Genomic DNA, 17,924 nt, shown 5'->3' with positions numbered 1-17,924 from the left:
CAGTTTGTGTGTGTGGGGGTGGACAGTGTGTGTGTGGGGGGGGTGGACAGTGTGTGTGTGTGTGGGGGGGTGGACAGTGTGTGTGTGTGTGGGGGGGGCAGTGTGTGTGTGGGGGGGGCAGTGTGTGTGTGGGGGGGACAGTGTGTGTGTGGGGGGGGACAGTGTGTGTGTGTGGGGGGGGACAGTGTGTGTGGGGGGGACTGTGTGTGTGGGGGAGGGGGGGACAGTGTGTGTGTGGGGGAGTGGGGGACAGTGTGTGTGTGGGGGAGGGGGGGACAGTGTGTGTGTGGGGGAGAGGGGGAGGGGGGGCAGTGTGTGTGAGGGGGGGGACAGTTTGTGGGGGAGGGGGGACAGTGTGTGTGTGGGGGGGGGGACAGTGTGTGTGTGGGGGGGGGGACAGTGTGTGTGTGGGGGGGGGGGGGACAGTGTGTGTGTGGGGGGGGGGGACAGTGTGTGTGTGGGGGGGGGGGACAGTGTGTGTGTGGGGGGGGGGGGACAGTGTGACTCCCGGGCAACGCCGGGTCTCTCAGCTAGTTGTCTATATAATTAATGTGTATTGGTTATGATTTTAGCCCTTTCCCTGTCAATGTTCTTCATATACATAAATGTTTATAATACATATAAATGGAGAGAGTTGCAGGTAGTCGCAGATAGATAGGTATGAGGTTTATGGTCATTGTGGTTCTGAAAGGTCTGTAATGATCATTCGGGGGGGGGGGGGTCTCCAAAGTCTGTACTGGTCGTTGAGTGGTCTTATTTTTTTTTTTAAACATCTGGGGTCTGGGTGTCTGTATTGGTCATTGGGGTTGGAGTGGGGGCTCTTGTATTTAGTATTCATGGAGAGCGGAACGTATTGGTCATTGGAGCCTGAGGGGTGTGTTAAACATTAGGGAGTTTGAAGGTTTCTGGTGATTTGTGGTCTCCTAAATTTGGACTGTCATGGCCTGTTGATGGATAGCCCCTGGGCTAGAGTTTTCAATGCGTGGGATTCCATATGTATGCTTTCCTGCTGTTTCCCTTACAGTCGGCTTCAGTTAGTTTATTATGTAGGCATTAGAAACGTCCTGTGGAACAAAAATGAGTTTTGTTTTAATCATCCTTAATGAAATCTAGTAGCCATTTATGGTTTGTAAGATCATGTATACATTTGTATTATGTTCTTATTACATCAGTGTGTGTTGTGCTATGTAACCAGAGGGCCACATTGCTATGGAGATGAAATCCTTTTATCTTTGGCTATATCCTAAAAATGTTGAGATGCATTTTTGACAGTCGTTTCAAGGAAAACTTGACTGTTTATTCTTATTTAATGCACACTTAGATGCTTCTTTACTATTTTCTTATTTTCCACAGAACTGCTTAAGAAGCTTAAAGAAGGTTTCAATTTGCTTGCATTTCATGCAGACAATTTTTTTTGCTGTTGTCTCAGTTGCAGTATGTTTGCAAATCTGCTGTAGTTGCTAAACATTTTTAACACTTCTGAATTGGTGAGGGTATTTGAAAAAGGATGCAATATTTTTTAGCACTTGTAGCTGGAAGTGCTGTGTATCAGATTTAAATCTCCTGAACCGGTTGCCTCCAGGTGGTAAAGTTGCAGTAGTCCTGCACTAGGAAACAAGGTGGTTTTCCAGCACAGTGGCAATACATGAAGGTCCCCGATCAGCTGTTCAGTGAGCATTTGCCTGCGAATCATGTTCACTTGACCAGTTTCGAGATACTTGCTTGAAAAATATTTTAGTGCTTTATATCACATTTAATATGCACGTTTAAAACAAGCACTTCTAATTACTGTCGACTATTAGTTTGTACTATACTGTATAATGACAAGATGTAGAGGAGGGCACTGTGGTATTGCAAAACAATTTAATGAAGTCAAAGCCTTTGGCCTGATTAAAGTGTTTTACAAGATGGCAGTGTCCTGCTCTGCATCTTTTCTGCATGTTCCTGTATGGGACCGCACAAGAAGGCCCCTCTGAGCAGGACCACCGGTATTTTCTTTCATTTCATTGCCCTATAGTAGGTGTGCTTGCGAAATCCTCATTTTGTTATTTGTACTATCTAGTCACATTTATGGGAAGTGGGTATTTCCCAATGTGACCGTTAATCCTGTTGTGAAATAATATGGTAACTTTAGAATAGCAAATACACATAATTATACATTTAAAAGCGAAGGGTGTAGTACAGTACTGTTGAAGTTATTTATAAAAAGACTATTTGTATTTTTTTCAGGCTGCTTACATGTTGGTTTAAACGTTATGAAGTATAAACATAAAATGGGCAACTGGACTGCCAGCTCTTATATTATTTGTGGCCTAACTTAATATTACGGAAGACACGGTTGCACATAGCAATGCATATTATAAGTTAATTAAGAGAACACACCCACATGCTTGTAGCATTTTCTTGTATAATTTAGTCTTGGAATCCTGTCAAAATCACAGCAGCAAATGAGAATTTTGCAGTGATCATGGCTGTGTTTTAGAAATTTGCAGTGGTGACCCTCTTTCATTGCCCCTACAAAACGCTTAACAGGGGGGGGGTGTGTGTGTGTGTGTGTGTGTGTGTGTGTGTGTGTGTGTGTGTGTGTAAAATGGCAACAAAATGAAGTAAAGACTTGAACTTTGTTCAGTGTGCCCACTTATAATTATACCAGGAGAGGCAGAGAGAGTTTCAAATCTACATAAGACTTTCTGGTGTTGTAATATTTGCATTTAATTACCAGACACAAAGTTATGGTGAGTAAATAATAAAAAGGTGTGTGTGCCGAGCACGTGCATTTTAAGTGAAACTTCTTTGTGTTTTGTCACAGAAATTATATTTGTAATGGTGATGTTTTTCATTCAAAATCAAAACACAATTTCGGTGCCAAAACGCAATGAAGTGTGACTTTGAACCCGTGTTTTGACTGTGAATTCCGTGTGTGTGTCCTGTCCTCCAGTGCTTCACAACAAGCTTCATACTACCCTGGAGGCAGCTTCTCTGTTTTTCTGCTGCTTGGAAGCTCCCAAACTTGCTACTGGCTCTATCAAAAACATGGTATCGAATTCGGCTTGTCCTGTTACTCTGCAGCCTACTCCCTGCTCTGATCCTTGGCTTGATCGACTACTCTTCTGTTTACCCCTACCCTGACCTTGGGTCGTCTGACTACCCCATCTGCCTGCTCCTTCCTGAACTCTGCCTACATTGCACCGCGGATCTGGGCTCCTGGTTCCAGCGACCAACGATCATCCCTATTTATCCGGTATTAAAGACACACTGTCAAGTCTCCTTCGAAACCTGACTGGGCCCTGCTTGTGAGAGCTAACAATCTAGAGGGAATGAGGGACAATGTTGAAACATAAAGTTTGTGGCTGCTCATTATGGGATGGGGGTATACCTCAGATTGGAGTATGGTCCAGCCCAACAGATGATCCCATTAAGGTTTGACGGTCTGGGTGTTGCATCGCGTGAAGATTGGTCCAGCTGCACAGGTGGGACTGGGTGTTCAAGATGTCAGACTTCCTTGAAAAGGGAAATTTTAACATCTAAAAGCTGGGAGAAATTCTGATGGTACGCGGTAGAATTCCAGAGAGATGGGGCAACACAAGGTATTGTAGGCGAGCGTGAGATGAGGTAATAAGGTGGATGTCGTGGGCCAGAACATAGGGGGTGTTGAGATATATTTTGGGAATGAGGGTTGATATGTAAGGGGGGACAGCATAGTTGAGAGCTTTGTAAGACAAGGCTAGGTTTTTACATTTTATTTTATCCAAATGATATGGGAAGCCAGTGTAGGGATTTGTGTTGTAGAGCAACAGAAGTGGAGATAGAGGAGTCTGGTCGCCGCATTTTGGATGGATTGGAGTTAGGACAGACGGGCAAGGGCAATGCCATGTAGAAGATGAGTGAGGATTTTAGTTGCATCTTGAGTGAGAAAAGGGTGTTGCCTGATGATATTTCGGCGATGGAGACGGCAGGGCTTTGTGAGGGACTAAATATGAGGTATGAAGGAGAGCAGTCAAATATTACCTACTAGACAGTGGGCTTGAGGTGTTGATGAGATTGTGGTGTTAACAGCGAGGGAGAGCTTGGTGTATGGCTGGCAGTAGAAGTGGGAAAGAGTACAGTATTCATTCTATTTTAGACATGTTAAGCTTCAGGTAACGGTGGCACATCCAGGACAAGATTGCAGAGACTGTTGGTGACACTTGCCAGAAGAGAGGGGGAGAGGCCAGGAGAGTAGAGCTACATTTGGGTGTCATCAGCATAGAGACGATGCTGAAAGCCTAAAGATTATATTAGTTCACCAAGAAAGTGAAGCAGAAAGAGAAGATCGCCAAGGACAGCGCCATGTGGGACATCAACAGAGCGAGGGAGTGAATATGAGAAGGAAACACTGAAGGAGTGGTTGAATAGGTAGGATGTGAACGAGGCTGCATCACAGAGGCCAATGGAGTGGAGAGTGTTCAGGAGAAGGGGGTGATTAACAGTGTTGAAGGCAGCAGAGATCCAGGAGAATTAGTAAGGAAATCTGACCCTTGGCTTAGCTATAAGTAGATCATTGGCCACTTTTGTTAGTGCTGTCTCAGTGGAGTGTGTCTCAGTGGAGTGTAGAGGATGGAAACCAGATTGCAAAGAATCAAGCAGGGAGTTTGAGGAGAGAAAAGGAATCAGGCGGCTGTATACAAGTTGCTCAAGTAGCTCGGAGACAAAGGGGAGAAGGGTGATGGGGTGGTAGTTGGAGAGGGAGGCTGGGTCAAGCAAAGATTTCTTTAGAATGGGCATGATGAATGCATGTCTATAAAAGGAAGATGGGAATGTGCCGGAGATGAGAGGAGGCTAAAAATGTGAGTTTGGGTGGTGCTTAGTTTGCCATAGAGGGAGTGGAGGAGATGTGAGGGAATAGGATTAAAGAAGCAGGTTGTAGGACAAGATATGAGGAGCGTGAATACCTCATACTCAGTCACAGTGAAATGAGCGGAGGGTAGATTTACGTGTGCAAGGGAAGGTAGGTATTGTGTGTGTGTGTGTGTGTGTGTGTGTGTGTGTGTGTGTGTGTGTGTGTGTGTGTGTGTGTGTGGAGCTTGACATGACCTCGCCATGTCTGATTAACTTCATCTTGACTGACGGTGGGTGGCGAGGTCTTGGTCTGTGAGGGTAGTAGTTGGTGCAGGTGTAATTGGGCGGAGAAAGGAGTTAAAGCAGGCGAATAGGCATTGAGGGTTAGAAGACAGAGTTTGTATGAGTGTAGGAATGTAGGTTTGCTTGTAAGGGAAAGGGCAGTGTTATAGGGCGAGTGTATGAATATTATACTGGAGGAAGTCTGCTTTAGTGCGGGATGTCCTCCAGTGACTATACGCAGTGCATGAGAACTTTTGGAAGTAGCAGATAAAGTGGGAAGGGCCTGCGATAGACAGCACACTGATTGAGGTAAATGTATGAAGTTGCATGGTGCACGGAACAAAAGGGGACCCTTTTTCAGTAGATCATTTAGCTATTAGACAGTGAGTGCTGGTACTTGCATAGATGTGTTAGCAGATAAAGTGTGTGTGCCATGGTTGTGACTTACATTGTCTGGGGAGATGTGTTGTGGCAGTAACAGTCTTTTGTATAAGGCTTATGAGTGTACTGTCTAGGGCAGGGGTGCGCAAAGATTTCAGTCTGTGCCCCCTGTCTGCTCTCCACCCGCCTTGCGCCACCCTCCTTACCTGTTCTCCAGTGCCATGTGACCCCGCAGCATTTGACGCCGCGTTGCAATGGTGAAGTGTCGCCAGGTAAGCGAGTTACAGAGGTCTCGTGCGCGCTCCCCATGCATTTTAAATTAAATGCTTTGGGGAAGAGCTCGTTTCCTCTGTTACTGCTGCGCCCCTGAGTTTGCGCACCCCTTGAGTAGCGTCTAGAGCATGTAGGTTTTTGTATCTGCGAGTGAAAGTAGGATTTGTGGTGAGGGTAGAGGGAGGCTAAAGGTTAGAAGGTTATGGTCAGAGAGAGGGAAGGGTGTGTTGGAGGCTGAGCAGCCGTGAGAGAACCAGGTCAAACGAGTGTCTATTGCAGTGCGTAGGGAGGTGGTCCATTGGGAGAGACCGTTGGAGGAGGTTAAAGTGATCTGATGTCAACTGAAATGACATTGGGATTGTCAATAGGTATGTTAACGTCTACCAGAATGGCAGTGTCAGAAGAAATAATGAGAAAACCCGGCAGCAAAGTGCCTCTTGTCCAACCTTCTTTGTTACTTCAGTACGCTTAACAGCCCCTAAGGCTGGGGCCATAGAGGGGGGGAGCAGTGCTGAGGCGCGCTGACGCTGAGGCTCGCCTGCTGAAGCTGTGCGATTTCATGCACATGCAGGCGAGCCAGCGGGCGCGATCGGGAGGTGGTTGGAGGCGGGGCAGTGACGTCGCTGGGCCAATTGCCCGCGACGCACTGACGTCGATGTCACGGCGCCGTGACGTTGACGCTGCTTCGCGCTGATTGGATGTTTTCAGCCGACAGCGCGCTGAAAAACAGCTTGGCTGTCGGCTGAAAAATCCAACTCCTCAGCACGCCTGCGGACGCTCGCGTGAGCCCCCTCTAAAGGCCCCCATTGAGGATGCCGGGGCTCAGCGTGGCTTGTCCTTCTGTGGACGTGGCCTAAGTCTTTAAGTTATTATGTCGAGTCTTATTTGTTGTGTTGCTTTAACATCATTATGACACTTTGTATCACTTTACGGCACTTAGACACTTTATGGCTACTATTTTGCTACAGTCCTGTTAAAAGATTTGGCGCCCTTTTTTAATTGGCGTTCTGAGAAGGTATATAATGTTCACCATTGTGTATGCTTGTTATCTTGAGAAAGGTTCACAAGCGAACCGAGACGTCGATCACTGCTCTATAGCCCCACTTTTTATTGATAAGACCATTGGAGTGCCGCTCTTCTTTCTACTCTGTACATTGGACTTCGGCGGTGTCCGTATCGAGCACCGTGCTCTGTGACTGAGCCCCATGGCAGAAGGCTGTTATTCGTGAGTGCACCTTCCCCCTTGGATTAGAAATAATGGTGATAAATTCCCTATGACCCGCCAGTCATTGGTCTTCAAACTGCTGTAATAATTAGCTGAAGGTTCCGGAGATTCAACCAATGGGAGAGAAGCAGTGGAGTGCTCCATGGCTCTTGCGCACGGGAAGAAATAGGGACATCGGGTTTTAATAGGTACTGGACACAAAATAGTACTGTTGGCGAATGTGCTGGAAGTATTTTTAAAAATGACACTTGGGAGGGGTTTCCTCTGGCTGCTCCCTTTTGTGTGAGGTCACTGTGTGATCAGCAAGTGCTTGTACAGCCGGAGTCCCACCGCCCCTTAACCTTATTGGTTCTCTGATGAGGACAGGGCTCCTAAACCAGTTCTCCAAAGGGGCTAGGTCAGAAAACAGGAGAAGAGCCACAAGCTTATTATAATGTAACTAGAAAATTATATTTAACCATTTTGCAAGCATTTATAACACTTGTACCATATACAGTGGCGAAAGTTTGTAAACCCCAATGATAATTATGGAAAAGCCATTGTTTCTCCATGATAACCTTCTTGAATCAAAACCAGTCTTTTTTTTTTTTTTTCTTAAATATCCAATAGGGTTTATATTAACCAATTACATGTCTTTTGAAACAAAATGATGTGTGAATTAGACAAACAATGAGTAATTAAGAATCAGGGTATATGTAAAAGTAAGTGAAACACTGGTTTTATCAGCTAAATGAAAGGGGATAAATAGAATTGGGTGTTTAAATAATTAGGTCGATCTATAGGGGTGAGTTTGGAAGGCCCCATGTTGTATAAAAATCAGAAACGTCGTGAGGTTGGTCTTCAGCATACAGGTGTGTGGAAACACGTCATGCCACGATCAACATAAATCTCTGTGGACCTCAGAAAAGAAGTTATTGATGCTCATCAATCTAGAAAGTATTACAAAACCATTTCGAAGGATTTTGGGCTCCACCAATCCACTGTCTGACACACAGTCTACAATGGAGAAAGTTCAAGACCACAGTCACTCTACCCAGGAGCGATTGTCCTACCAAAATCTCTTCAAAAACAAACTGGGAAATCATCCAGGAAGTCACAAAGAACTCCAGAGTAACACCCAAGGATCTGCAGGCCGCTCTCGCATGGGCTAATGTGAGTGTTCATGACTCAACTATCAGAAAGACTGCACAAGAATGGCGTTCATGGAAGGATAGCCAGGAGGAAACCACTGCAAAGATAATTGTTGCCCATCTGAAGTTCATCAGGCACTGAGTCTAAAGGTTCACATAACTTTTCACACATTGGACATTGAATGATAAATAATCATTTATGGATAAATATTGAAAAAGTATCATGTTTTTGTGTCTTTTGTTTGATCAGGTTATCTTTATTATTAGGATTTAGATTAAGATCTCATAACATTTTATGTTTGAAATATGGGAAAATCCAAGGGGTTCACATACTTTATCTCGTGTGTGTGTGTGTGTGTGTGTGTGTGTGTGTGTGTGTGTGTGTGTGTGTGTGTGTGTGTGTGTGTGTGTGTGTGTGTGTGTGTGTGAATATTTACATTACCTTACAAGTGAGTTTTAGTGTGAAATTGCACACTGACCCTGCTCACACTGACCCTGCTAAATTCATACTAGTTGCTTGGGCAGCTTGTATTCCAATGGCCGCATGAAGGCCTCCAGTTGAAGTGCCCATGTTTAAGAGGTTGCAAGTATCCAGCGATAATCTGCATTATACTGTGTAATATGAGCATTTTGGTGTCTCCTTTGCTCGCCAGATAGACTTATTCCATTTCTTGAAGCAACACTGTCTATGTCCCCAGTACATTCTAAAGCGCACGGCCCGGCGTGTGCTGTGCGAACAAGTACCGCCCCTCAATCTGGCCGGCCCCACTTCATACCTTGACGCGCAAATTCCCCCTGCGGTGCACGACAGATTTTTAGGCAGACAAGAGAATTGTGTTTAGCCCTAGCGACCGCGTCACGTGTGCCGGGAGGACCATCCATATTGCAGCTTTCCCTAGCCAATCAGACCGCAGGAACTAGCAACTAATCATAGCGCTGCTTTTTTTCATTTGTACTGTGCTGCGGAACGAGAGGCTGTAAAGTTTTTCCTTGACGCACGTTTAGTCGCAAGTCTTCCTTCATATGTCAGATCGCGGTTTCAACACGTGCACGCGCTGTCCCCCCCACCCCATGCCAGGCGCTCGTGCTACAGTGCTGACTTGGACCGCAGCCTAACAGACCTGATCCAGTGTAACAGATTTTTAATTTGTTATTCCAGAGTAAATAACTGATGTTACTAGTGAGACAAAAAAGATACATGAGCTATGATTCAGCCTCCATTGATACAGGAAGACGACACGGGAATTTACAATAAAGTAGCAAAGCAGTGCGCTCAACTACATTCAGAACTTCACATTTACATGAGCTAATAAAACATACAAATGTGCATTCACTGGTCACACGACTCCAAAAAAATCATTTAAATTATACTCTGTATTAAGGTACTGTAGCAAGAACATTTTTATCTGGGGATCATTAAAAGTACTTACTACTGTGATTTTCTAAAAACCGTTTCACTTATCCCTGATCTCTACAGCAGTAGAATTCTTTGCTGCATTCTTTCTACCGTTGGGTATCAACTCCTAGATCACAAAGCAGCATTTGTTCCATAGTACTGCGATTTATCATTAAGCATTTGGGGCATATTTTTTAAAGCTGCAGTTCAAGCTGCTGTTTAAAAAAAATCTATATTTTTTTCCCCCATTCAATATGTGCATCAATACAATCTGCACACAAACAAGTGATTAGCTAAGTTGCCGATCGATCCGTTCTCCTGTAATGGATCGCTTAAGATTCGGCTTGCGGGTTCTTTATATCACTGTTAGGGCTGCAGAAGATTACCCAGGATGCAAAGTTCTGTGTGGAAGATCATGTGACCAGGCAGGCACTAGATACAATTGGTGCACTGCTAGAGAGAGGGCCAAAGGGGTGTGCCAGACCCGGTCTCAGAAGAGGAAGGGGATGTGACTTTGTAAATGGTTGCTATAGAAACAAAAATGCTTGTTACATTAGAATACATTACAAATGTCTTTAAAAATAGTTTTTTTAAAAATGCTATAAGTATTTTCTCATAGTACAGAACTGATTTTATAAAAAAAAAAAACACCACACACACATGTAGGATATTGCTTGAACTCCAGCTTTGAAGTTATAGCATTTAAATGATAAAACTGAAGATGTACAACTGCAGCATATACACACACACACAACCATTTGCTACTAAACTTGTTCTAGTATTTTGTAATGCGAAATGGATTGTCCATACTAACAGGACAATCATTAACAGTAATGTAACAGGCTGGGGTTGAACAAATATGCTTTATTGACGAGTGTTGTTTGGGTGTAAGGTGCACGGCTTAATCTTGTTTTGTGTGTAAAGATGGACAGAATGTGAAACTAAGATATTGGTGGACAAAAAACATAGCAAAAATAAGATCCAGACCGAATTTCCGGCTCACCCTCCCTCAGTTGGCGGCTTTATGTGCCTTTTATGTGTTAGGCACTGACACATACAGGCACTCGTGACACACTCGCTCCCCCCTACTACATTGTCAGAACTCTGCCCCCTGCCACAGCCACAACCACCCTGTCAGAATTGAGAGCAGGGTTGGGTAGAGTCCCAGAGCTCTCTGTCTCGTTGGTACACGCACCCCAATATACCTCCACAAGTCAGATAAGTGGTGAAGCGCTCGGATATTTCCATCCCTGTAAAACAATTGCAGATTTGCGTTCCTCAGAGTATGGTAGATTCAAAGAAGCACTTCCATTATTTCACATCAATCATCCCCGGGTGCTCAGGACCTCCACAAACATGTGGCGTTCAGATAAGGAAAGCAATAGTCACAACTCCAGATGTCTTGGACACAACTTTTTGTCCCTCCTAGGACCTTTGTCCTCAGAGTATGGAACATGTGACTAAGGCTACGCTTATAGTGCCGGTGATGGTCAGGCGACGGTCGCTGGAAAATCAAATACAGATGACTTCCAGCGATCGCGACCAATCCGTTGCTCCGTCGCGTCGCGCTTACTATAAGCGCACGCGGCGGCGGCAATGCATTTGTTTTGTCGCTGTCGCCGGCACTATAAGTGCAGTCTTAGTCTTAAATAGGCATGTGATAGGCAATATTTAAAGTTTCACTTCAATTTTTGAGGTTTTACCTCTACATCCCAGCATGTGGCCCATTACCAGAGAGTCGGTGCAACTCGAGTACGTAGTGACCACTAATAAGAAATAAGCAGAAGCTCTCTAAAGATAATGGTGCTAAGGGGGCCACGAATAATAAACTGTTTTAACTTAAAAAAAACAGTTGCTTATGTGTTTGTTCCCAAGGTTTAGACTGCAAACTAGCCTCAAATGAAAGTTTAATGGATTATATAATCTTTGATGTGCTGTTGTACTTTTCACAAGTAGGCTTTCTGCCTGAAACTGTTTTAAAACCATTAAACCGTGTTAAACAACAATTGAACATGCTAAGGTGTAACGTGTCACTTTATTCCAGTTTCAATATGTTTGTTTGTTAAATAGGATGTCCTGTTTGAGCAAGCTCAAATAACAAGACTCCAGAGAGGCATGCCAAAGTTGAGAATTATATGCTCATGTACTGTAGCCCTTTGAAGACTTGTGATAAAAAGGGAGAGAACCTCGCTCGAACTAGGAAGATAATGATGGTAGATCAGTACTGTGTGCTACCAGGGAGGTGAACAAATTATACAGGGTGGCTGATGGATTGTGCCCAAGGGACACAGTCCACACAAAGAAACCACTGATCCACTGAGTAACTGGAACCGTTTACGATCACGATTCACCATACACATATATATGGGATATCTATACTAGGACCGTATTAGAAGCATATACCTACCACAAAGCCACGAGAGCAGATATATCATAGGACAACACTACCACCTTATACAAGTGTTGAGTGTATCAGACCTATTAAAGATCTTCTGCTAGAATCCAAGATACAGACATTTATAAGGTTGTATACGTATACATATTTTTGCACATATATGCATTGATTAAGTAGTGTTTACTAATTCAAAATGTATACATTTTGCTTTTTTAAATCATACTAATTATTTTATAATTATGCGTGTTAATTAAATTATTAAAATAAAATTAATTTTAGACCGTTTTGTTGCAGTTCCTAACTGACCATTAAAATGATATATAAACCATTTTGGTCTGAAGTGCACCGTTCAAAGGGATCCTTTGTGACTGTGGACTGTGTCCCTTTGGCACAATCCATCAACCACTCTGTATAGCCCTTTTGAAGACTAAAGAATAAAGCTCATGAAACTCCGCCATCCGCATGTTTTTGTTTCTAATGTTTACAATTTTGTCCTGACCATCCCATATTTAACTCATTGCATATAATTTGCAGCAGACATTATGTTGAATGAGTGCAATGTGTTAGTAATTGGATTACCTTTCACATGTGCTTCTTGTGTTGGCTGCTGCCAACCTTTTTGATATCAAACTTTATGAAACCTTCAGCAAAGTAGCAATCTCCCACTTCAGTCCCTTTTTTGTTTTTCTTAAGAAGTCAAACTATGGAGTATTCCACTGTCCTGTACCGGAGACCGCCTGGTTCTAATGAAACATAGCTTTTTAAGAAGAGTTAGATAGAAGAGTTGAATAAGAAGACAATGTATTTCTATATACCACTATATGCTGCTATGAGTTCTACTGTACTTTCTACTATAGCGCAGTGATAGTTGGTTATTAATAGAGTGCATTAAGCAATGAAATGAATTCTAATTCTTCCAATTCTACTTGTCACCTCTCCTAGTTTGTTGACGTGCTGTAATTAAATAGAACACTGGAATGTGGAAGCTGTAAGATAACTGTTAGAAACATGGGACAACACACTCGAGGTCAGGAAGAGAAGTTATTCTGGTTAAATCTGATGAATATAGAGACACGGTACATGTTACAGACTAATTATTTTAAACAGGAAAAACAACGTTTTGACACCGTATGCCAGCAGTGAACTATTAAAACATGTTTGGTGTATGTTAGGGGTGTGGTTAACATAAATGACTAATATGACTCCAATTACATAGGGGCAATTTAATGTATACATTTTCTAATTGTTCCAATTAATTTCTTTGTAACCGTCTCTTCATCCGACTTTATACTGAACAAACCCTACTTGGGTCTTTTATCAATCGAGCCGTGAGTGACACTGCTTTTTTAATTCTTTTGGTTTAACCTCCAGTGGTCAGAGTCTGTCATCACCCAGATTAGCAATTCATTGATTAGTGCTAATGGGCAAGATCTCCTCTCTGACAGGGTGTACTTGCTTTTTTCCTAGATGGTGTTTCCTGCTGGTGAAGTAACCATTTAAGATTGGTTCCCTTTTCTTAGGTTGCGGCCCCGGTATCGGCACTGCACGCGCACCTGCCAGGCTGGCGGCGCGTGCAACTGAGATCCCGGTCTGCACTGCGCTGTAGGGGCAAAGATGGGGTGGGCATAACGGGGGCATGGTGGGGGGCGCGGCCATGTCACTCGGCAGGTTCGCCCTCATTGGCTGAACCGCCGGGGGCATGGTCAGCGCTCCGTCGCCAGTTCTGAACACCGTTTTTCAAGTCGGCCAAGGTAGATAGCGGGCCCGGCCCCATTGAGGGGCGGTTCTTGCCCCAGCAGCACGCTGCAGCGGGGACCTAGCCTAAGGCTGCGTTTATAGTAGGCGCGCGCGACGGCGTGCATGGCGTCTCTTGCGCCGCCTGTTCGAGCGATCCCTGCACTGCGATCCGAGGAGGCGTGGCCGTGACTGGCAGAGGCTGGTTTGCCCTCTGGCTGAACCGCTCACGTGGTCCGGTAGTCATGCGACAAAATCAACATTTTCTGTCGGCGCGCGCACTATGTACGGGACCTGAATGATTCAACTGCAGCTTCCTGTCAGGGCAATATCTCGAGTTGAGCAAGGGACAACAGCTGTTGAACCAGAGGATTACACAATATGGCACTTTGGCAATATGTTAAAAAGTTGAACATCCCTTTTTTAAAGAAAGGCAAGATATACCAAATAAGTAAACATAGAAAGGAAGAATGTTGATCCAGGGAGTAATCTGATTGCCAATATTTGGAGTAAAGAAGGAAATGATCCCCCTTTGAGCCATCATTGGATGATCTTTCACTGGAATTTTTTGCTTGGCTTCTTCTGAATCAAAATACTGTGATTACAAATATAGGAGAAGTTTCTGTCGTCTAAATTTAGCATCGCTTGAACTTGATAGTTGTATGTCTTTTTTTCAACTTCATCTGCTATTTAGCTGAGACCACATGGTTCAAATAATTGTTGATAAATAATTTTAGAAGGCTAGATTACTGCTTTAAGGCAGCAATTCCCTTCCAAGAGCACTCAATACTACATTATTTCATCATGGAGTATAAATAATACCTCTCAGGCATTTTAAGTGTTCTGCCCAGATTTATCAAATTGAGGAATACATTTATTTTTTAAAGGTTCCATTGGGAACAGAAATGTTGAGGAATACATTGCGCCTTTGGATCTTGGCGTGCCTGTCCTGTTTTCTCATATCAGGTGTGCTGCCTGATGATACCGGGACGGTTTGCGCCCTTTATACCACCTTTTATATACGCATATGTGAGTGCCTTGTTTTCTGGACTGATAGATAGATCTCTCTTTCATATATAGATATCCATCACATGTGAATTTCGGGCCCGGGAGACACCTGCTTCCCAAGATACTTCCTGGGAAAGGTGGGGTCTGCTTCTCTTGTCCAGGAAGGTCTAACTCTCCCGTGTCACGCGGCCACATATGGACCAGTGTCATCTGTTGCAGCTTCCACTTGGCTCAGGTGACGCAGGAGCAAGGTGCTGAAAAAAATGTCTCTGCTCCATAGACCCTCTGCTTGCTGTTTCCTTAAAGGGGGGGGGGGGAGGAGATATCAATGTTGAAATGCTGCTTTTAAGGCTCTTCTAATTAGGTAACAAACCCAAGACAACGTTATTGTATTTTACCAATAAATGGATGATTATGAGCATCATTGCCCTCTTAACGTCTCCAAAACCCGTCTGTGAAAATGCCCTTGGGAACAACTGTTGATTATTTCGGTTGGAGGCCCCTAGGGATGGGTAAAATACAGAGTAAGCATTTCAAGCATGCTCAATGTCGGCATTGTGGTGTTGACGTTACCTGTTTGTTTATTTTTTTGCTTTTTTGGAGGGCAATGGGCTGGAAAGTTATCTTCAAAACATAAACTTGTGCTTTAAGAACGTTATTGTTTGAATTGATTCCAGTTGGAGACGTGGGAAACATCACTCGAAATCCTCTTCAGAATCAATCCCAAATTATTTTTCAAAGTTCAATAGTTCGAGAGCATGGTTGTAGATGCAAATAAACTCCGATAATGCCACACTGTGTGTGTGTGTGTGTGTGTGTGCGTGTGCGTGTGCGTGTGTGCGTGACCAAGAGAGATGTGTACTACCGATTTACTGCCATCATTTTTGCAGAATAAATATTTGTGTAACCCTGTGGGTACCCCTTGATGTAACGACTACGTCATGAGGTCTGGCACTGGTGGCCAACTTCAGTAATCGAGGGCTGTCATGATCGGGATATGAGGGGATGATGGGATCTGTGTATACGTTGATCTGCATCCCACTGCTTCAGCAGAATTGTCCCAGGTCTTAGATGTATTTCCCCAGCAGCCTGTGTTATATTCCTGTATGTGTATAAATCATGTCGGGGGGGGGGAAGGGTTAACCATATTGTGTATATGTGGGTCTGCATTTCCCCGCTTCAGCAGAATGAATTGCTATGTTATGTATTAACATGGAGGGAGGTGGAGAATTGTATTGTATCCCTGACAATGGATAAAGTGTAAAAAATTATAACTTTTGCTATATACATGCTACGAAGGTGAAATTTGGATATGTTTTCCTATTCAACGAACACAAGTCGCATACATATCGTTAATCTGATTTATGACGTGAAATATAGTTGAGTTATCGCTGTTTTTACTATAACTTTGGATATAGGTTTGGAAGCTTGCCAAATGGCATCTTTGATATGTAATTGTACAATCAAAGGAGGCTACTTGAAAGGCTTTGTGAGGTACTTGACTCCTCGGTCCCCTGTGGAGAAGTTAGCCAGAGGTGAGAAAAGACCTGGACATCAATGGAGGTGATTCGCCTCATTGGATATGCAGCCAGCTCTCACAGGTGGATACTAACCATTGTGACCTGTTAAAGGTAACACCCTACATGAAAGGCCCCTGCCCAATAAGCATTTTTGCTAGACAGGACGGCACCCAGGCCTCATGTCATATTTTTTTATAAATGGGCTGGCCAGGTAGGAACAGGGGAGGGGTGTATTAATGAGGGGCTGGGTAAACCTTGCTTCTCGCGTTACCTGTCAACCTGTGATTGGGACAATGTAATTGTTCACCAATAACTGAACTGCCATGTTGGGAATGGGGTCCTGCGTCTATATAATTGCTTGCACCCCTTATTCCTGTGCTTGTCGTGACTGTAACAACTAAATGAGCTGCTATTCGGCTGAATATCTCATTATCCAACCCCAGTAAGTGTAAATATTTCTGTAATGTTATTTGCTTGATGTATTGTCTGTTCTGCTCATAGGAAATAAACTCATTCAGTTTACTATATCCTAATCTTGTTCAATCTGGCCCGGTTATTAGATATATTGTCTGTTCTCTCGTGACAGGGGCCACCAACAGGTCAAGTTTTAAGGATGTCTCTGCTTCAGTGCAGGTGCTTCAATGGCGCGCTCAACGCAATCTGGTCGACTGAACGGAAGAGGTCTCCTTCCATTCAACAACGGAAGAGGTCTCCTTCCATTCCGTCATCAGGGACACCGCCATCACATGATCGGTCCCCCGACACACACAGGGCTACTAAAGCAAACCGGCTGAATAATGATTCATACATTAGGTCATTTTAGCTTTGTTTTTAAACTACCTAGTAAACCTCAAAACAAATGCATTATTATGACTTTATTTTTACCACTGGTCCTCCCTTTAAAAAAAAAAAACTAAAGTATCAATTCTTCGTAACAGTGCATGTTGCACCTTATCCAAAGCAGATGTTTCCTCTTGAATGTTCTATTCAACAATGCAATGGGATAAATGTCATACTGGGCTATGTTTTATTGCACAAATGGTTGAAGGCACATATTTTAAACTTTTTTATTACAGACAAACCAGTTATTTTTACTTTTTGTTTTAGAAATGTCTCCCAAGGTAGTACGTTAACACGTCATTTATGTGTGAGAATGATTAAGGCTATGTTGGTTTACCTGTGTTTCTTGCTGGACTGCTCCAGGCCTGGCTTTCTAAGATAACGCACAAACAGGAATTGGTCATTATGCAAAGTACATGCGTTAGGCTGCGCTTACAGCGACGCGACGTCGCGTCAAAACAAATGCATTGCCCCCTTCGCGCACGCTTATTGTAAGCGCGGAGCGATGGCTTGGTCGCGATCGCTGGAAGTCATCTCAATTTGATTTTTCCAGCGACCGTAGCCTGCCGACGCTGGCACTATAAGCGTAGCCTTACATGAAGCTTAAAATCTGCTGTTTGTGGCCGGTGGTTGGACTAAAGTTTGTGTCTGTTTTTTAGATCTGCTGACACTTGAAAATGCACTTGGATGTTTCAGGTTTCCAGAAGATAAGCATTCAGTTAATACGAAAATTGGGTAGTGAAATTAGTGTCATTATTTTCTGCAGCTCCAGCTACAGAGCCACAATGCAGGATTTCTACAGCTTTAATTAATAGTATCTGAATAGTGTGACCGTACCTCCTGGAAATGCAACCTCCATACTGAGCGCTACCCAATTCCTGACCGGTACCAAGGATATTTAATGGGGTACTATTCATATTTT

General features: G+C 43.7%; 1 protein-coding gene across 3 annotated transcripts in view; it reads left to right on the top strand.

Moving 5' to 3' along the window:
• Positions 1 to 17,924, top strand: part of LITAF (lipopolysaccharide induced TNF factor) — a 34,067-nt gene that overhangs the window by 3,804 nt on the left and 12,339 nt on the right. Inside the window, exon 1 of one of the 3 annotated variants that reach the window (XM_075565369.1) lies at positions 2,948 to 3,241. The exons of 1 other annotated variant lie outside the window; for it this stretch is intronic. Coding sequence is in view for 1 of the 2 variants with exons in the window: in XM_075565367.1 (XP_075421482.1) it covers positions 14,838 to 14,877 (40 nt within the window). In the remaining variant the exon portion in view is untranslated. Of the gene's footprint in view, positions 1 to 2,947; positions 3,242 to 14,714; positions 14,878 to 17,924 lie in introns of those variants that run through there. One more of the 3 variants, XM_075565367.1, reaches the window with a different exon arrangement.

Source organism: Ascaphus truei, chromosome 11 (genome assembly GCF_040206685.1).
Source record: "Ascaphus truei isolate aAscTru1 chromosome 11, aAscTru1.hap1, whole genome shotgun sequence".
Lineage (NCBI taxonomy): Eukaryota > Metazoa > Chordata > Amphibia > Anura > Ascaphidae > Ascaphus > Ascaphus truei.
This window is presented reverse-complemented; position numbering and strand designations above follow the sequence as displayed.